Here is an 11892-nt window from a genome sequence, read left to right on the forward strand (position 1 = left end):
CTTATTCCGGTCCTCGCCCTTATTCAAGCACGTTCAGGACAAGTTGTATTCGTGAGGTTGCAAACCAAACGAATTCAGTTTTTTTTTTTCTTCTTTAGGCATTTGCTTCCGGTCGGCGAAATTGATTGTTCTCTTCTTACGTGCTGTATACAGGCGGCGCGAAGCATCAAAACTAAATTTTTTTTTTTTTTTTGCATCCTTAACGCAGGAAGTGACAAAACTCTTGGAGCACAAAGCTCATCAGCGGTTCGCGCATTACGAAGAGCCAGAACACTTGACTTCGGGGAATCCCGCTGCCCAGAGTTACAAATCTTTCGTGGGGGCCTTGAACATCACACTTATGAAGAAGAACAGCGGTGCTTTGAAGAAGGTACGATGGCTTCATAGTGAACTTCCACAATGTCTGCCGGCAGAACACTTTGTGAGAGAGAGAGAACAACTTTAGTGAAAATGCCTGCAGAGTCGGTTAGGCTCCACGCAGGGACGACACTGTGTCCTCCCTGCGAACACTGTGTGACGCATTCTCCGTGGCAGCGTTTCAGCATACACAAAGTGTAGGAAAGCAACAACAGGAACAGAAAGGACAGAGTGCAGTACTCTGTCCTGTCATTTGTTTGTTTTTTACAGCGAAGTTGTTTATCGCTAGGTTCTGGCAGATCCCGTCTCCGGGGCCATAGGCCAACAATTTTTCGTACGTAGGCCGATCCCGAAGATAGTGCAATACCAGGCCGACCCGCGATGGAAGGGCAGTTAGCCACTAAGGGGCGCACATTCACAGCTTTGCTGGTCATCCTTCTTCACAATGTGGAAGGGCATGGGATTTTTTTCCAACGGTTTGTTCGTGCTGAAACACTTCCACGAAGAATTCATAGATTGATTGATTGATCGATTTGAACTTTGGGGTGCCAGCAATGTCGTACAATAAAAAGAACTTAAAGTCTCGTGACTAGTGCCAAACTGCATAGTTTACCTTTCCTGGCGAACATACACCGAAACCGCAGCGCCAATCGTCCTTTTTTTCCCCCCTTCGCAGATGATCCTCGTGAAGCCGCGGGCAGGCCACGTCTGTTACGCCCGTTTAGGATGCTTCCATCCGGGTAATAGGATGGCGTTGGAAATCGGTGGCCCCGCGTCACCCCGAGAGCTGCGGACAAAGTTTCGTTTCTACAAAGACCGCCGTAGCCGCGGTGTGGACGCCGAACTCTTGCTGCGAGCAATGCGTACCGGCATCAACCAGCGAGACTTGGGGGGAAAGCCCCTCGTTGTCATAATACACGGATTCAGGCAGCACGGCGGTGTACCGTGGGTGACCAACCTCAAGAACGCTCTCCTGGACGAGGTCAGAAATAAAAAAAGTCGCATATCTCGTTTTCTCGTAGGAGTGGTGACGCGTATTTTGGAAGTTGTAGAATCTCCCATATATACTTCTCGTATTTTAAAGGAATGACACTTGGCAAGCTTGGAGGCTGGGAAACATAAGGTTGGTCTCGATACGCCAGTCTTTGTGCCATTGACACCGTGATGACGTCGCGACACACAGCAAATTTTTTCTCATGTCGTGCAGCAGTAACGCTAGGTTTGATGGCCGATGCTCAGTTTAGCACGATTAGCATTGTTTGGGCACTTTACCCACTTTTCTGTTTGTCCATTTGTATCGAATTTCTTTCACGCCAACTTGCGTCGCTGGGTGTGTGCCATGTGGGTCCAGCGCCGCGCCGACATCGAGCCCGCGTGATATATAGATATTCATACAATCTTTTATGAATATATGTTCACACATGCGCCACGCACGGACTTCGCGGTGGCGTCGCCAGATGGCGCAGCGTGTTCGGAGGGAAGCGCGGGAGAGCAGCTCGGTCGCAGTACGCGCCTCACTCATGACGCGTTTCGGCAGTGGCAGTGCGGTGTGTCGCAGCGTTGCTCCGGTGTTAATCGTACTAGAACGCTTCAGTGTTAATTGTGCTAAAATCGACTATCATCGTGAGATCGTTTCTGCCGGAATTTCTTTTTTGGCCTTTCGCCCTCGGCGGAGCGCACGCGGACCCCGAGGTCGGGGACCCGGCCGTCGACCGCGTGCTCGGCGACAGAACGCTGTATCCTCCAAGGTTGCCTCCGATAGGCTTCGTGGATGGAAATGCATGCTTAGTTTGCGATTATACCTGCATACGTGAAACAGAAATCCCACTCGTCATTCAATGACGCTTCAGCTCCAGTCCACGCACCCACGTATCTGCCGAAGATGGAGCGAGCTCAGCACATCGCACAGGAGAATACGGTGACGGCGCGAAGCATAAAGCTTCCTGGTATAATTACCCAGATACTACGATAGTTCAGTTACCATGGGAATCATAGGTATATAGTAGACGGCCTTGTCTTATCTCTGTTTTTGTGGCTTTAGTTACTACGCTTTGTTTGCCTTATTCACCCAAATTCCGAAGAAATTTATTTGTCTAAGCGCAGAAGACTCGCACGCTAATTAATGCGTGGTTTTGCCGTTATAACACAGTATTTAATTGGAAAGAAAAGTTACAAAGTCTAAAAGTCGTCTGAAGCCAGAATGAAGTAGTTTAGGCAAATCTATGTATTAACCATCGTCCTTATATGATGGCTGAACAGCCATGCTTGGAGCTCAGGCAGATACCTTAAAGCGCCCAGATTTCCTTGTGGTAATTTTTGTTGGAGACTCTGTGCCACGAAGACCTCGGAGTAAAGGAGTGTAATAGATCTGGGAACTGGCCTTAGTGCGTGCGTGCGAATGGAGAGGGCGTTCGCAGGTTTTTCGCTAATTATAGCGCGTCGTCTCTAACTTTCCTGTCAGGTTAACGCCAACGTAGTCACCGTGAACTGGTGGAATGGAGCAAAGTTCCCGAATTACAGAGCTGCGGCTGCTAACACGGCCTTGGTCGGGGCTCAGCTTTCGTTGCTGCTTCAAGAAATCCTCAAGAGCTCTCTCCTGAGAGCGAGCCACGTCCATCTGGTGGGATTCAGCCTCGGGGCTCACGTCGCTGGCTTCTGCGGTCGCCACTTCCGCAACATCACTGGCCACAGCCTGGGGCGCATCACAGGTATATCCTTCCTCGACAATTCGGTTTTCCATTTACTTGGACATAGCAGCTCCACTAAGTAGCGATTTGAAACCAGAATATAATGTTTCCTCGCACAGTGCTTACTGAAAGGCAACGCTGCAACTGTACGCGTTCGTCTTCAGCAGAGCGGGCATCAGGTCCCCGCGGAAGCTGTAGGTGCATTTTTTTTTTCAAAAGTCGTCTCTGACAAACATAAGAAAGCCTATTAACAGCCGAATTCATTAAATGTCTACATCATTAGCGTGACCACTGACCACGGCGGCGGTCAGACCTGCGACGCAGCAGAGGGTGCTAAGAATCTCTGGATCCGGACAGGCCGCCATTGGAATCTGAACCTGGCAACGTTTAACGCTAGAACGTTATCCAGTGAGGCGAGTCAAGTAGTGCTATTGGAGGAATTAGCGGGCATTAAATGGGATATAATAGGGCTCAGTGAGGTTAGGAGGACAAATGAAGCATATACAGTGCTAAACAGTGGGCACGTCCTGTGCTACCGGGGCTTAGCGGAGAGACGAGAACTAGGAGTCGGATTCCTGATTAATAAGGATATATCTGGTAACATACAGGAATTCTATGGTATTAACCAGAGGCTGGAAGGTCTTGCTGTGAAACTTAATAAGAGGTACAAATTGAAGGTCGCACAGGTCTACGCGCCTAAATCCAGTCATGATGACCAGCTAGTCGAAGGCTTCTATGAAGACGTAGAATCGGCGATGGGCAAAGTCAAACAAAATACACTATACTGATGGGCGACTTCAATGCCAAGGTATAGACAAGAAGCAGGCTGGAGACAAGTCAGTGGGGTAATATGGCATAGGCACTAGGAATAGCAGGGGAGAGTTATTAGTATAACTTGCAGAACAGAATAATATGCGGATAACGAATACCTTCTTCCGCAAGCGGGATATCCGAAAGTGGACGGGGAGGAGCCCGAATGGTGAGACTAGAAATGAAATCGACTTCATACTCTGCGCGAACCCTGGCATCATACAAGATGTGGACGTGCTCGGCAAGGTGCGCTGCAGTGACCACAGGATGGTAAGATCTCGAATTAGCCTAGACTTGAGAAGGGAAAGGAAGAAACTGATACATAAGAAGCCGATCAATGAGTTAGCGGTAAGAGAGAAAATAGAGGAATTCCAGATTAAGCTACAGAACAGGTATTCGGCTTTAACTCAGAAAGATGACCTTAGTGTTGAAGCAATGAACGACAATCTTATGGGCATCATTACGGAGTGCGCATTAGATGTCGGTGGTAACTTCGTTAGACAGGATACCGGTAAGCTATCGCAGGAGACGAAAGATCTGATTAAGAAGCGTCAATATATGAAAGCCTCTAACCCTACAGCTAGAATAAAACTGGCAGAACTTTCGAAGTTAATCAACAAGCGTAAGACAGCTGACTTAAGGAAGTATAATATGGATAGAACTGAGCATGCTCCCAGGAACGGAGGAAGCCTAAAAGCAGTGAAGAAGGAACTATGAAGGCAAGAATCCGATGCATGTGTTATGAGACAAAGCCGGCAATATCATTACTAATATGGATAAGATAGTTAAAATGGTTGAGGAGTTCCATAGAGATTTATACAGTACCAGTGGCGCCCACGACGATAATTGAAGAGAGAATAGTCTAGAGGAATTCGACATCCCACAAGTAACGCCGGAAGAAGTAAAGAAAGCCTTGGGAGATATGCAAAGGGGGAAGGCAGCTGGGGAGGATCAGGCAACAGAAGATTTGTTGAAGGATGGTAGGCAGATTGTCCTAGAAAAACTGGCCGCCTTGTATACGCAAGGCCTCATCGAGCGTACCGGAATCTTGGAAGAACGCCAACATAATCTTAATCCATAAGAAAGGGGAAGCCAAAGACTTGAAAAATTATAGACCGATCAGCTTACTCTCCGTTGCCTACAAAGTATTTACTAAGGTAATCGCAAATAAAATCATGAACACCTTAGACATCTGTCAACCAAAGGATCAGGCAAGATTTCGTAAAGGCTACTCAACAATAGACCATATTCACACTTTCAATCAGGTTATAGAGAAATCTGTGGATTATAACCAACCCTTATATATAGCTTTCATTGATTACGAGAAAGCGTTTGGTTCAGTCGAAACCTCAGCAGTCATGCAGGCATTACGGAATCAGGGTGTATACGAGCCGTATGTAAAAATACTGAAAGATATCTATAGCGGCTCCGCAGCCACCGTAGTCCTCTTTAAAGAAAGCAACAAAATCCCAATAAAGAAAGGCGTCAGACAGGGAGATACGATCACTCTAATGCTATTCACAGCGTGTTTAGTGGAGGTATTCAGAGACCTGGATTGGGAAGAATTGGGGATAAGAGTTAATGGAGAATACCTTAGTAACTTGCGATTCGCTGATGACATTGCCTTGCTTAGTAACTCAGGGGACCAACTGCAATGCATGCTCATTGACCTGGACTGGCAAAGCAGGAGAGTGGGTCTAAAAATTATATTTGCAGAAAACTAAAGTAATACAGTCTCGGAAGAGAACAGAAGTTTGCGATAGGTAGCGAGGCACTGGAAGTGGTAAGGGAATACATCTACTTAGGGCAGGTAGTGACCGCGGACCCGGATCATGAGACTGTAATAATCAGAAGAATAAGAATGGGCTGGGGTGCGTTTGGCAGGCATTCTCTGATCATGAAGGGCAGGTTGCCATTATCCCTCAAGAGAAAAGCGTATAACATCTGTGTCTTACCAGTATTCACCTAGCTACGGCGCAGAAACCTGGAGGCTTACGAAAAGGGTTCTACTTAAATTGAGGACGACGCAACGAGCTACGGAAAGAATAATGATGGGTGTAACGTTAAGGGGGGATAACAAGAGAGCAGATTGAGTGAGGGAACAAAGGTGAGTTAGTGACATCTTAGTTGAAATCAAGAAAAAGAAATGGGCATGGGCAGGGCATGTTATGAGGAGGTAATATAACCGATGGTCATTAAGGGTTACGGACTGGATTCCAAGAGAAAGGAAGTGTAGCAGGGGGCGGCAGAAAGTTAGGTGGGCGGATGAGATTAAGAAGTTTGCAGGGACAACATGGCCACAATTAGCACATGACCGGGGTAGTTGGAGAAGTATGGGAGAGGCCTTTGCCCTGCAGTGAGCGTAGCCAGGCTGATGATTATTATTATTGTGATGATGATGTTGAAAACGTACTCACTCACTCACTCACTCACTCACTCACTCACTCACTCACTCACTCACTCACTCACTCACTCACTCACTCACTCACTCACTCACTGAATGAATGAATGAATGAATGAATGAATGAATGAATGAATCAATCAATCGTAGGACTATATTGACTAGTTTAGTGGATTTTTTATATTAAACCAGCCGCTAATCCAGGCACTGCAAGTTCGCTTCTCGTATTTTTGTGTGTGTTCGTTGATGGTACTCTTCTTCGCTGGGCAACGACCAGCCTTGCTAAATTGCAAACGTTCGCAGCCCGCATATGCGCTACGTCATCACCGCGGCTGCACACTTCCTCTTCTGCACAGGATTGATGCTTGAGCGAAAGGAAGACATACGTTACTTTTATTTTGTTCTCGCGTACCTGCGCTTGAATAATGAACAAAAATTACGATATATATGGGGTGCTGTAGAATTCTGCTCTAAATTTTGACAGAAACACGAGAGAATCGGAAGTTATGTTATTTAACTTTTGCACTTATCGTATGTTTATAAGGAGTTTACAAACAGACAGTTAAAGAAGGCGAAGTTGTACTGCACTAGTGATACAAGCGAGGAGCTAAGATGAGTTAAGCGATATTGGAGCTGATCGAAATTAGCTATAACATACGAGACACTTGCAATCAATGAGTAACACTGACGCCTTTACCGTGGTGTACGTGGGAGCGATGTTTCAGCAATCTTGCTGTTTCAGTATCTTTCAGTATATATTCAGTTTTTTAAGTATAATATGGTGAGATTGAATATTAACGTTAGCGGGAGAGGCGAACGCTGATTTCTGCGCAGACTAGTCATTAAGCAACACATTTCTGCAAGGAGGTGGGGAAACCGCGGATAGACGGACATAATTAAGGCAGTGAAAATGAGTGTATACGTGATCTGCTACGTGTGCTTGCGTTAGATCAAATTTTTGGTGCCCCCGGCTCCGGGTCTCACGCGCACTCTGCATGTACATTGAATGTGCATTGAGCGTGGACCAGTAGAACACATGGCGCCGTAACGCTGCCTCCTTTTGTTCTTTAGGCCTCGATCCCGCCGGTCCCTTGTTTGAAGGCACGAACGTCTCTCTGTCGAGGGCGGATGCGGACTTTGTAGACGTGATTCACACAAACGCCGGCCCCGTCAGCAAATTAAAGTTTGGAATAGCGGAGCCCCTGGGACACGTCGACTTCTACCCCAACGGTGGATCCAAGCAGCCAAAATGCGCAGATGGTAAAATATGTGCAAACGTTTACGACATGGTTAAATATCTCTGCAAACTGTGCGGAGAAAAATGTGCCCTAATATAGGGATGCTGGTCTGGTGTTCATTACTGTTCTCACTAAACAATAACCTATACCGTGTATTTTGTTTTAGGCTGTACAAAATTTTTTCAAAATCACCTGTGGCATATAGCACAAATCTAATTGTTGTACAGGATTACTCCAAGAAGGGGACCTTAGTGGTACGGGCAATTTCACTGGTTAAGTTTTTAACCAGTTACGTTACGGCACGTACACCCGTGAACAAAAGTATACGGACCAGGAATTGCCCGGTGAAGCCGATTTTTTTTTCTCTGCCTGTGAAATGAACTTTGGGGACTGCAGTGCAAACTTGGCATTGTGAACTTTCCAGTGTACTTGACAACTTCAGTTTATGCGTGGTAATTACAAAGAAATTTACTTTTTTCCACGACCCTGTGGTCCGTATACTTTTGCTCTCTGGTGTGCAGAGCTTGCAAAGTATAGAAGGGGAGTCCGCGATGAGTGACCGCTTGAATCAAATTCTCAGGATGACGTCTGCTTCGATACATTCAAACCCAAAAAGTACTATCAAATACATTGGCGTTGTAGTTAATTTTCGTGATTTATTGCATAAACAGACGTTCTAATTAAAAAGAAGGAAGTGATGCAAAAGTGCGTTTCTAACGCAACTTTGACGGCGCTTATCTCAAGATTGGTACTACATTTAAAATTCGTTCCAAGTGTATGTACCTCGAGAACTTACTGGCTGGATTCGTAGGTTGCAATGTAGAGATGTGCTGCAAGGTAATGAGTTTAAAAGCTCATTAGTAAACATATTAATGAAATCAATTATGCATTTTCATTTCTTGTGCATGTTTTGAAGCATTTCTTGTGCACGAGCACGCATCTTCGAGTAATCGGGATGACGATGCCTCCAAGAACAGCGACCTCTTGGCGGTCAGCAGAGCTCATCATTTACTGGCTACCATAATAAACGTCTTCCTGTCAGGAAAAGAAAAAATCTGTGGATTTCACGCAGGAAGTCACAGTAATTATAGAAATCAATCCGGGGCAAACTTTTTTTCAGGTCTTTTAGGTCTGAGCTGCAGCCATATCAGAGCTACGGAGTTGTTTACGGAATCCATAACGAATCACAACGGTTCCTTCGAAGCCTTAGCCTGCAAGCATGGATGGGATGGATACAGAACGTGTCTCCTGGACAGGCGACACGTTGAAATGGTTGCTATGGGTTCCCACTGCACAAGAAAAGTAATGCGAGATCCGCAGTACTTAAAAACAAGTGGTGCCGCTCCTTATTGCATTCCAAGTGGTAAGTAAACATTTTAGAGATCAGATATCAGGAATGATTTTTGTTATTAAACTAGTGCGCTGTAGAGCAAGGCCGAACTAAAGACAAGCACAAACGGCGTGGAGAAAACTAACAAACCAGTTATTAGGTTACGTGGTATACTGACACGAAGGTCGATTGGCACTTTTGAAATTACTCAACGACTTGTGGTAAAAGGAGCCTGTCCGTGACTTGGAAAAAGGCACGTGTGGTATCTATATTGAAACCTGGCATAACACCTCTTTCTCTTGACTCTTTTTGTCCTGCGTGTCTGACGAGCAGTTTATGCAAGGTCAAAGAGAAAATGATTGACACTAGGCTGCGATGGTGGTGTGAGCAAACAGAAGCATTTCCCGATCACATGATAGGATTTCGAAGGCCGCGATGCACCATGGATGCAATTTTGAATATCGTTACTTATGCTGAACATGAACGAGCAAAAGGAAATGCCACAATAGCGGTTTTTTAGGCATTAAACGAGCCTTCGACACAGTCAGCCACGCTCATATTGTCACGTGGTCGGGACTTCAAAGAACACAGTAGCAATACTGTGAACGACAAAACTAACTTTTATTCGGCGAACCTGTGCCCACAAGACAGGCTACACTTATAGCACAACGATAGCGGCGAACACGGTTGGCGATCGTCGAAAATCTGATCAGCTGGTCAAGCGCGTCGGCTTTTATAGATCAGTCATCGAATGTTCCAGATTAACCGCTGGGACCCGCGTGTCTTCCACAAAGTTCTACACTATTCGGGTCGCGCATACATGCAATCAGATTACACAAGTTGCGGTGAAAGACAGTGGACGGAACCATCGATAACATTCCAGAAAATTCTTTTACATGCAGGCGCGTCCTGCGCTGTGCGATAACATTTGTTAGGTGGCGAAACGTGGTCGCTAGATAAACATAAGTACACGTGTCAATATACTGTGTGGCCTGCTAAAACTAGGAGTCTCTGGAAGGGCGCTACGTGGATATCCAACTTCTTGAATGGCAGATAGATATGTATTCGTTCAAACAAACGAAGAAAGAAGTTCCTCTCATAATATTCAACGAGTCCCACAAGGCAGTGTCTTAAGTCCGTTTCTCTTTAATTGTGTGATGGTGGATTTACCACGGAGATTTCCACCTGCGCTACGCTACTCTATATATGCGGATGATGTTTGTATTTGGGCCTCTGGTTCAAGTACCAGCCTTGTTCAATGAACTTTACAGGAAGACCTAAACATTGTGGACAAATTCTTAAAGGTGACCCGCCGTGGTTGCTCAGTGGCTATGGTGCTAGGCCGCTGAGCACGAGGTCGCGGGATCGAATCCCGGCCACGGCGGCCGCATGTCGATGGGGGCGAAATGCGAAAACACCCGTGTACTTAGATTTAGGTGCTCGTTGAAGAACCCCAGGTGGTCAAAATTTCCGGAGTCCTCCACTACGGCGTGCCTCATAATCAGAAAGTGGTTTTGGCACGTAAAACCCCATAATTTAATTTTTTTTAATTCTTAAAGGAAAGATGAATGGAACTGTCTCACAGTAAGACGGCTGTGTTGCCTTTCGCCAGATGATATCTAAAGGATTTTCAGCTGTGCCTTGAGGGACAACCTTTAGACATAGTGAAACAATACAAATTTTTGGGGTTATACTTGACAGGCAACTTTCATGGTATTCTCAGATCAGTGCCCTCGAAGAACAGGTAAACTCAGTAATAAAAGTTCTTCGCCGCGTAGCAGGCACGACATGAGGAGGGTCGGTTTCATCCACACTAAAAGTACATAATTTACTTATAAAGCAAAAGATGGCATATTCTTCACCTGTTCTGCACGGAATTTCCCGTTCATCTGAAGAGAGACTCCAACGATTAATAGCTAGGAGCCTTAGATTATGCTTAGGCGTTCTTCGAGCAACCTCAAGTTCTCTAGTAATTGCAGAGGCACGTAATCCTCCATTTCCTATTATGAGGACGGTTGAAACCTGTCGACACTACTTTCGCGTTTCTGTGCAGCACAAAAGGCATCCACTAGCCAGTGCACTAATTGAGAGATACAGGGCGAAAATCAATTCGGTGATTCAGGTGCACAAACATCTACTACCACATCACGAATTGTGGTTCTCAGATATCTCCTACCCTCCACGGCGACTCGTAGCTCCAAAACTTGAATTTTCGGTTCAGGGAATTATTCGCAAACGAGATATGTTTATGCTAGCAGCACAACTGGCGTTACACCAGATATACTTTCGATACCATGGGCATATTCAAGATTATACAGATGGTTCTTGCCAAACAAATTCTTCTACAGCTGCATTTGTCATTCCAGGATAGAACCAAATACAAACGTTAAAACTATCTCACACGACGCGATCAACAACAGCAGAGCTTTTTGCACTATTGTCTTTGTTACGCTACATAAATTTAACGCAAAAAGGGGGACAATGAGTCATCCTTTCTGACTCGCTGGCAGCTTTTCCTTCACTTCATAGTGACATAAGCAATTAGCAAAACATGGCTTTAGTTTACGAGACACTAAAGGAACTCACAAAAGCAAGTGAAGAAAACCGCACGGTAATTTTCCATTGGATACCTGGCCACTGCAATATCCCTGGGAATGTTGCAGCAGACAAGGCAGCGGGAAAAGCACATGTTAATAACGCCACATATGGTCCCTCTCTAACGCAAGACAAATTGCAGCACGTGCTAATGCAGATCTGAGCCCGTGGTTGCAAACCGACATGGTTTGATCCGAACTCGAAATCTTCAGATTTATTTCACATTGACTGATCACTTCGATTAAAAATCCCGTCCACATTGAATACAAACAGAGCCTTTGGAGCGCTGATTCACAGTCCGCGGCTCGATACCGCGCACACAGAACACTTTCTGCATAAAATTTCAAGAACTCATAGTGTGAATTTCACTTGTGGCCACGCGGATGAGGATGTACAACTTCTGGTAGAATGTACGTGACACGACGCGCAGAGACAATGCTTAGCACGTGACCTAGTGGCATCACAGGCCCTTCA

At 45.7% G+C, this 11892-nt stretch overlaps 1 protein-coding gene across 1 annotated transcript; it reads left to right on the plus strand.

Annotated features, from left to right (window-relative positions):
• Window positions 1-202: 202 nt before the first annotated feature.
• On the plus strand, window positions 203-8052 carry LOC142588728 (pancreatic triacylglycerol lipase-like). The gene is made up of 5 exons (XM_075700544.1): window positions 203-370; window positions 1034-1339; window positions 2819-3065; window positions 7327-7515; window positions 8015-8052. The coding sequence occupies exons 1-5, from the start codon at window positions 341-343 to the stop codon at window positions 8050-8052; spliced, it is 810 nt and encodes a 269-aa protein (XP_075556659.1). The 5' UTR covers window positions 203-340.
• The last annotated feature ends 3840 nt before the right edge of the window (window positions 8053-11892 follow it).

The sequence above is a fragment of the Dermacentor variabilis genome, chromosome 7, assembly GCF_050947875.1.
Source record: "Dermacentor variabilis isolate Ectoservices chromosome 7, ASM5094787v1, whole genome shotgun sequence".
Taxonomy (NCBI): domain Eukaryota; kingdom Metazoa; phylum Arthropoda; class Arachnida; order Ixodida; family Ixodidae; genus Dermacentor; species Dermacentor variabilis.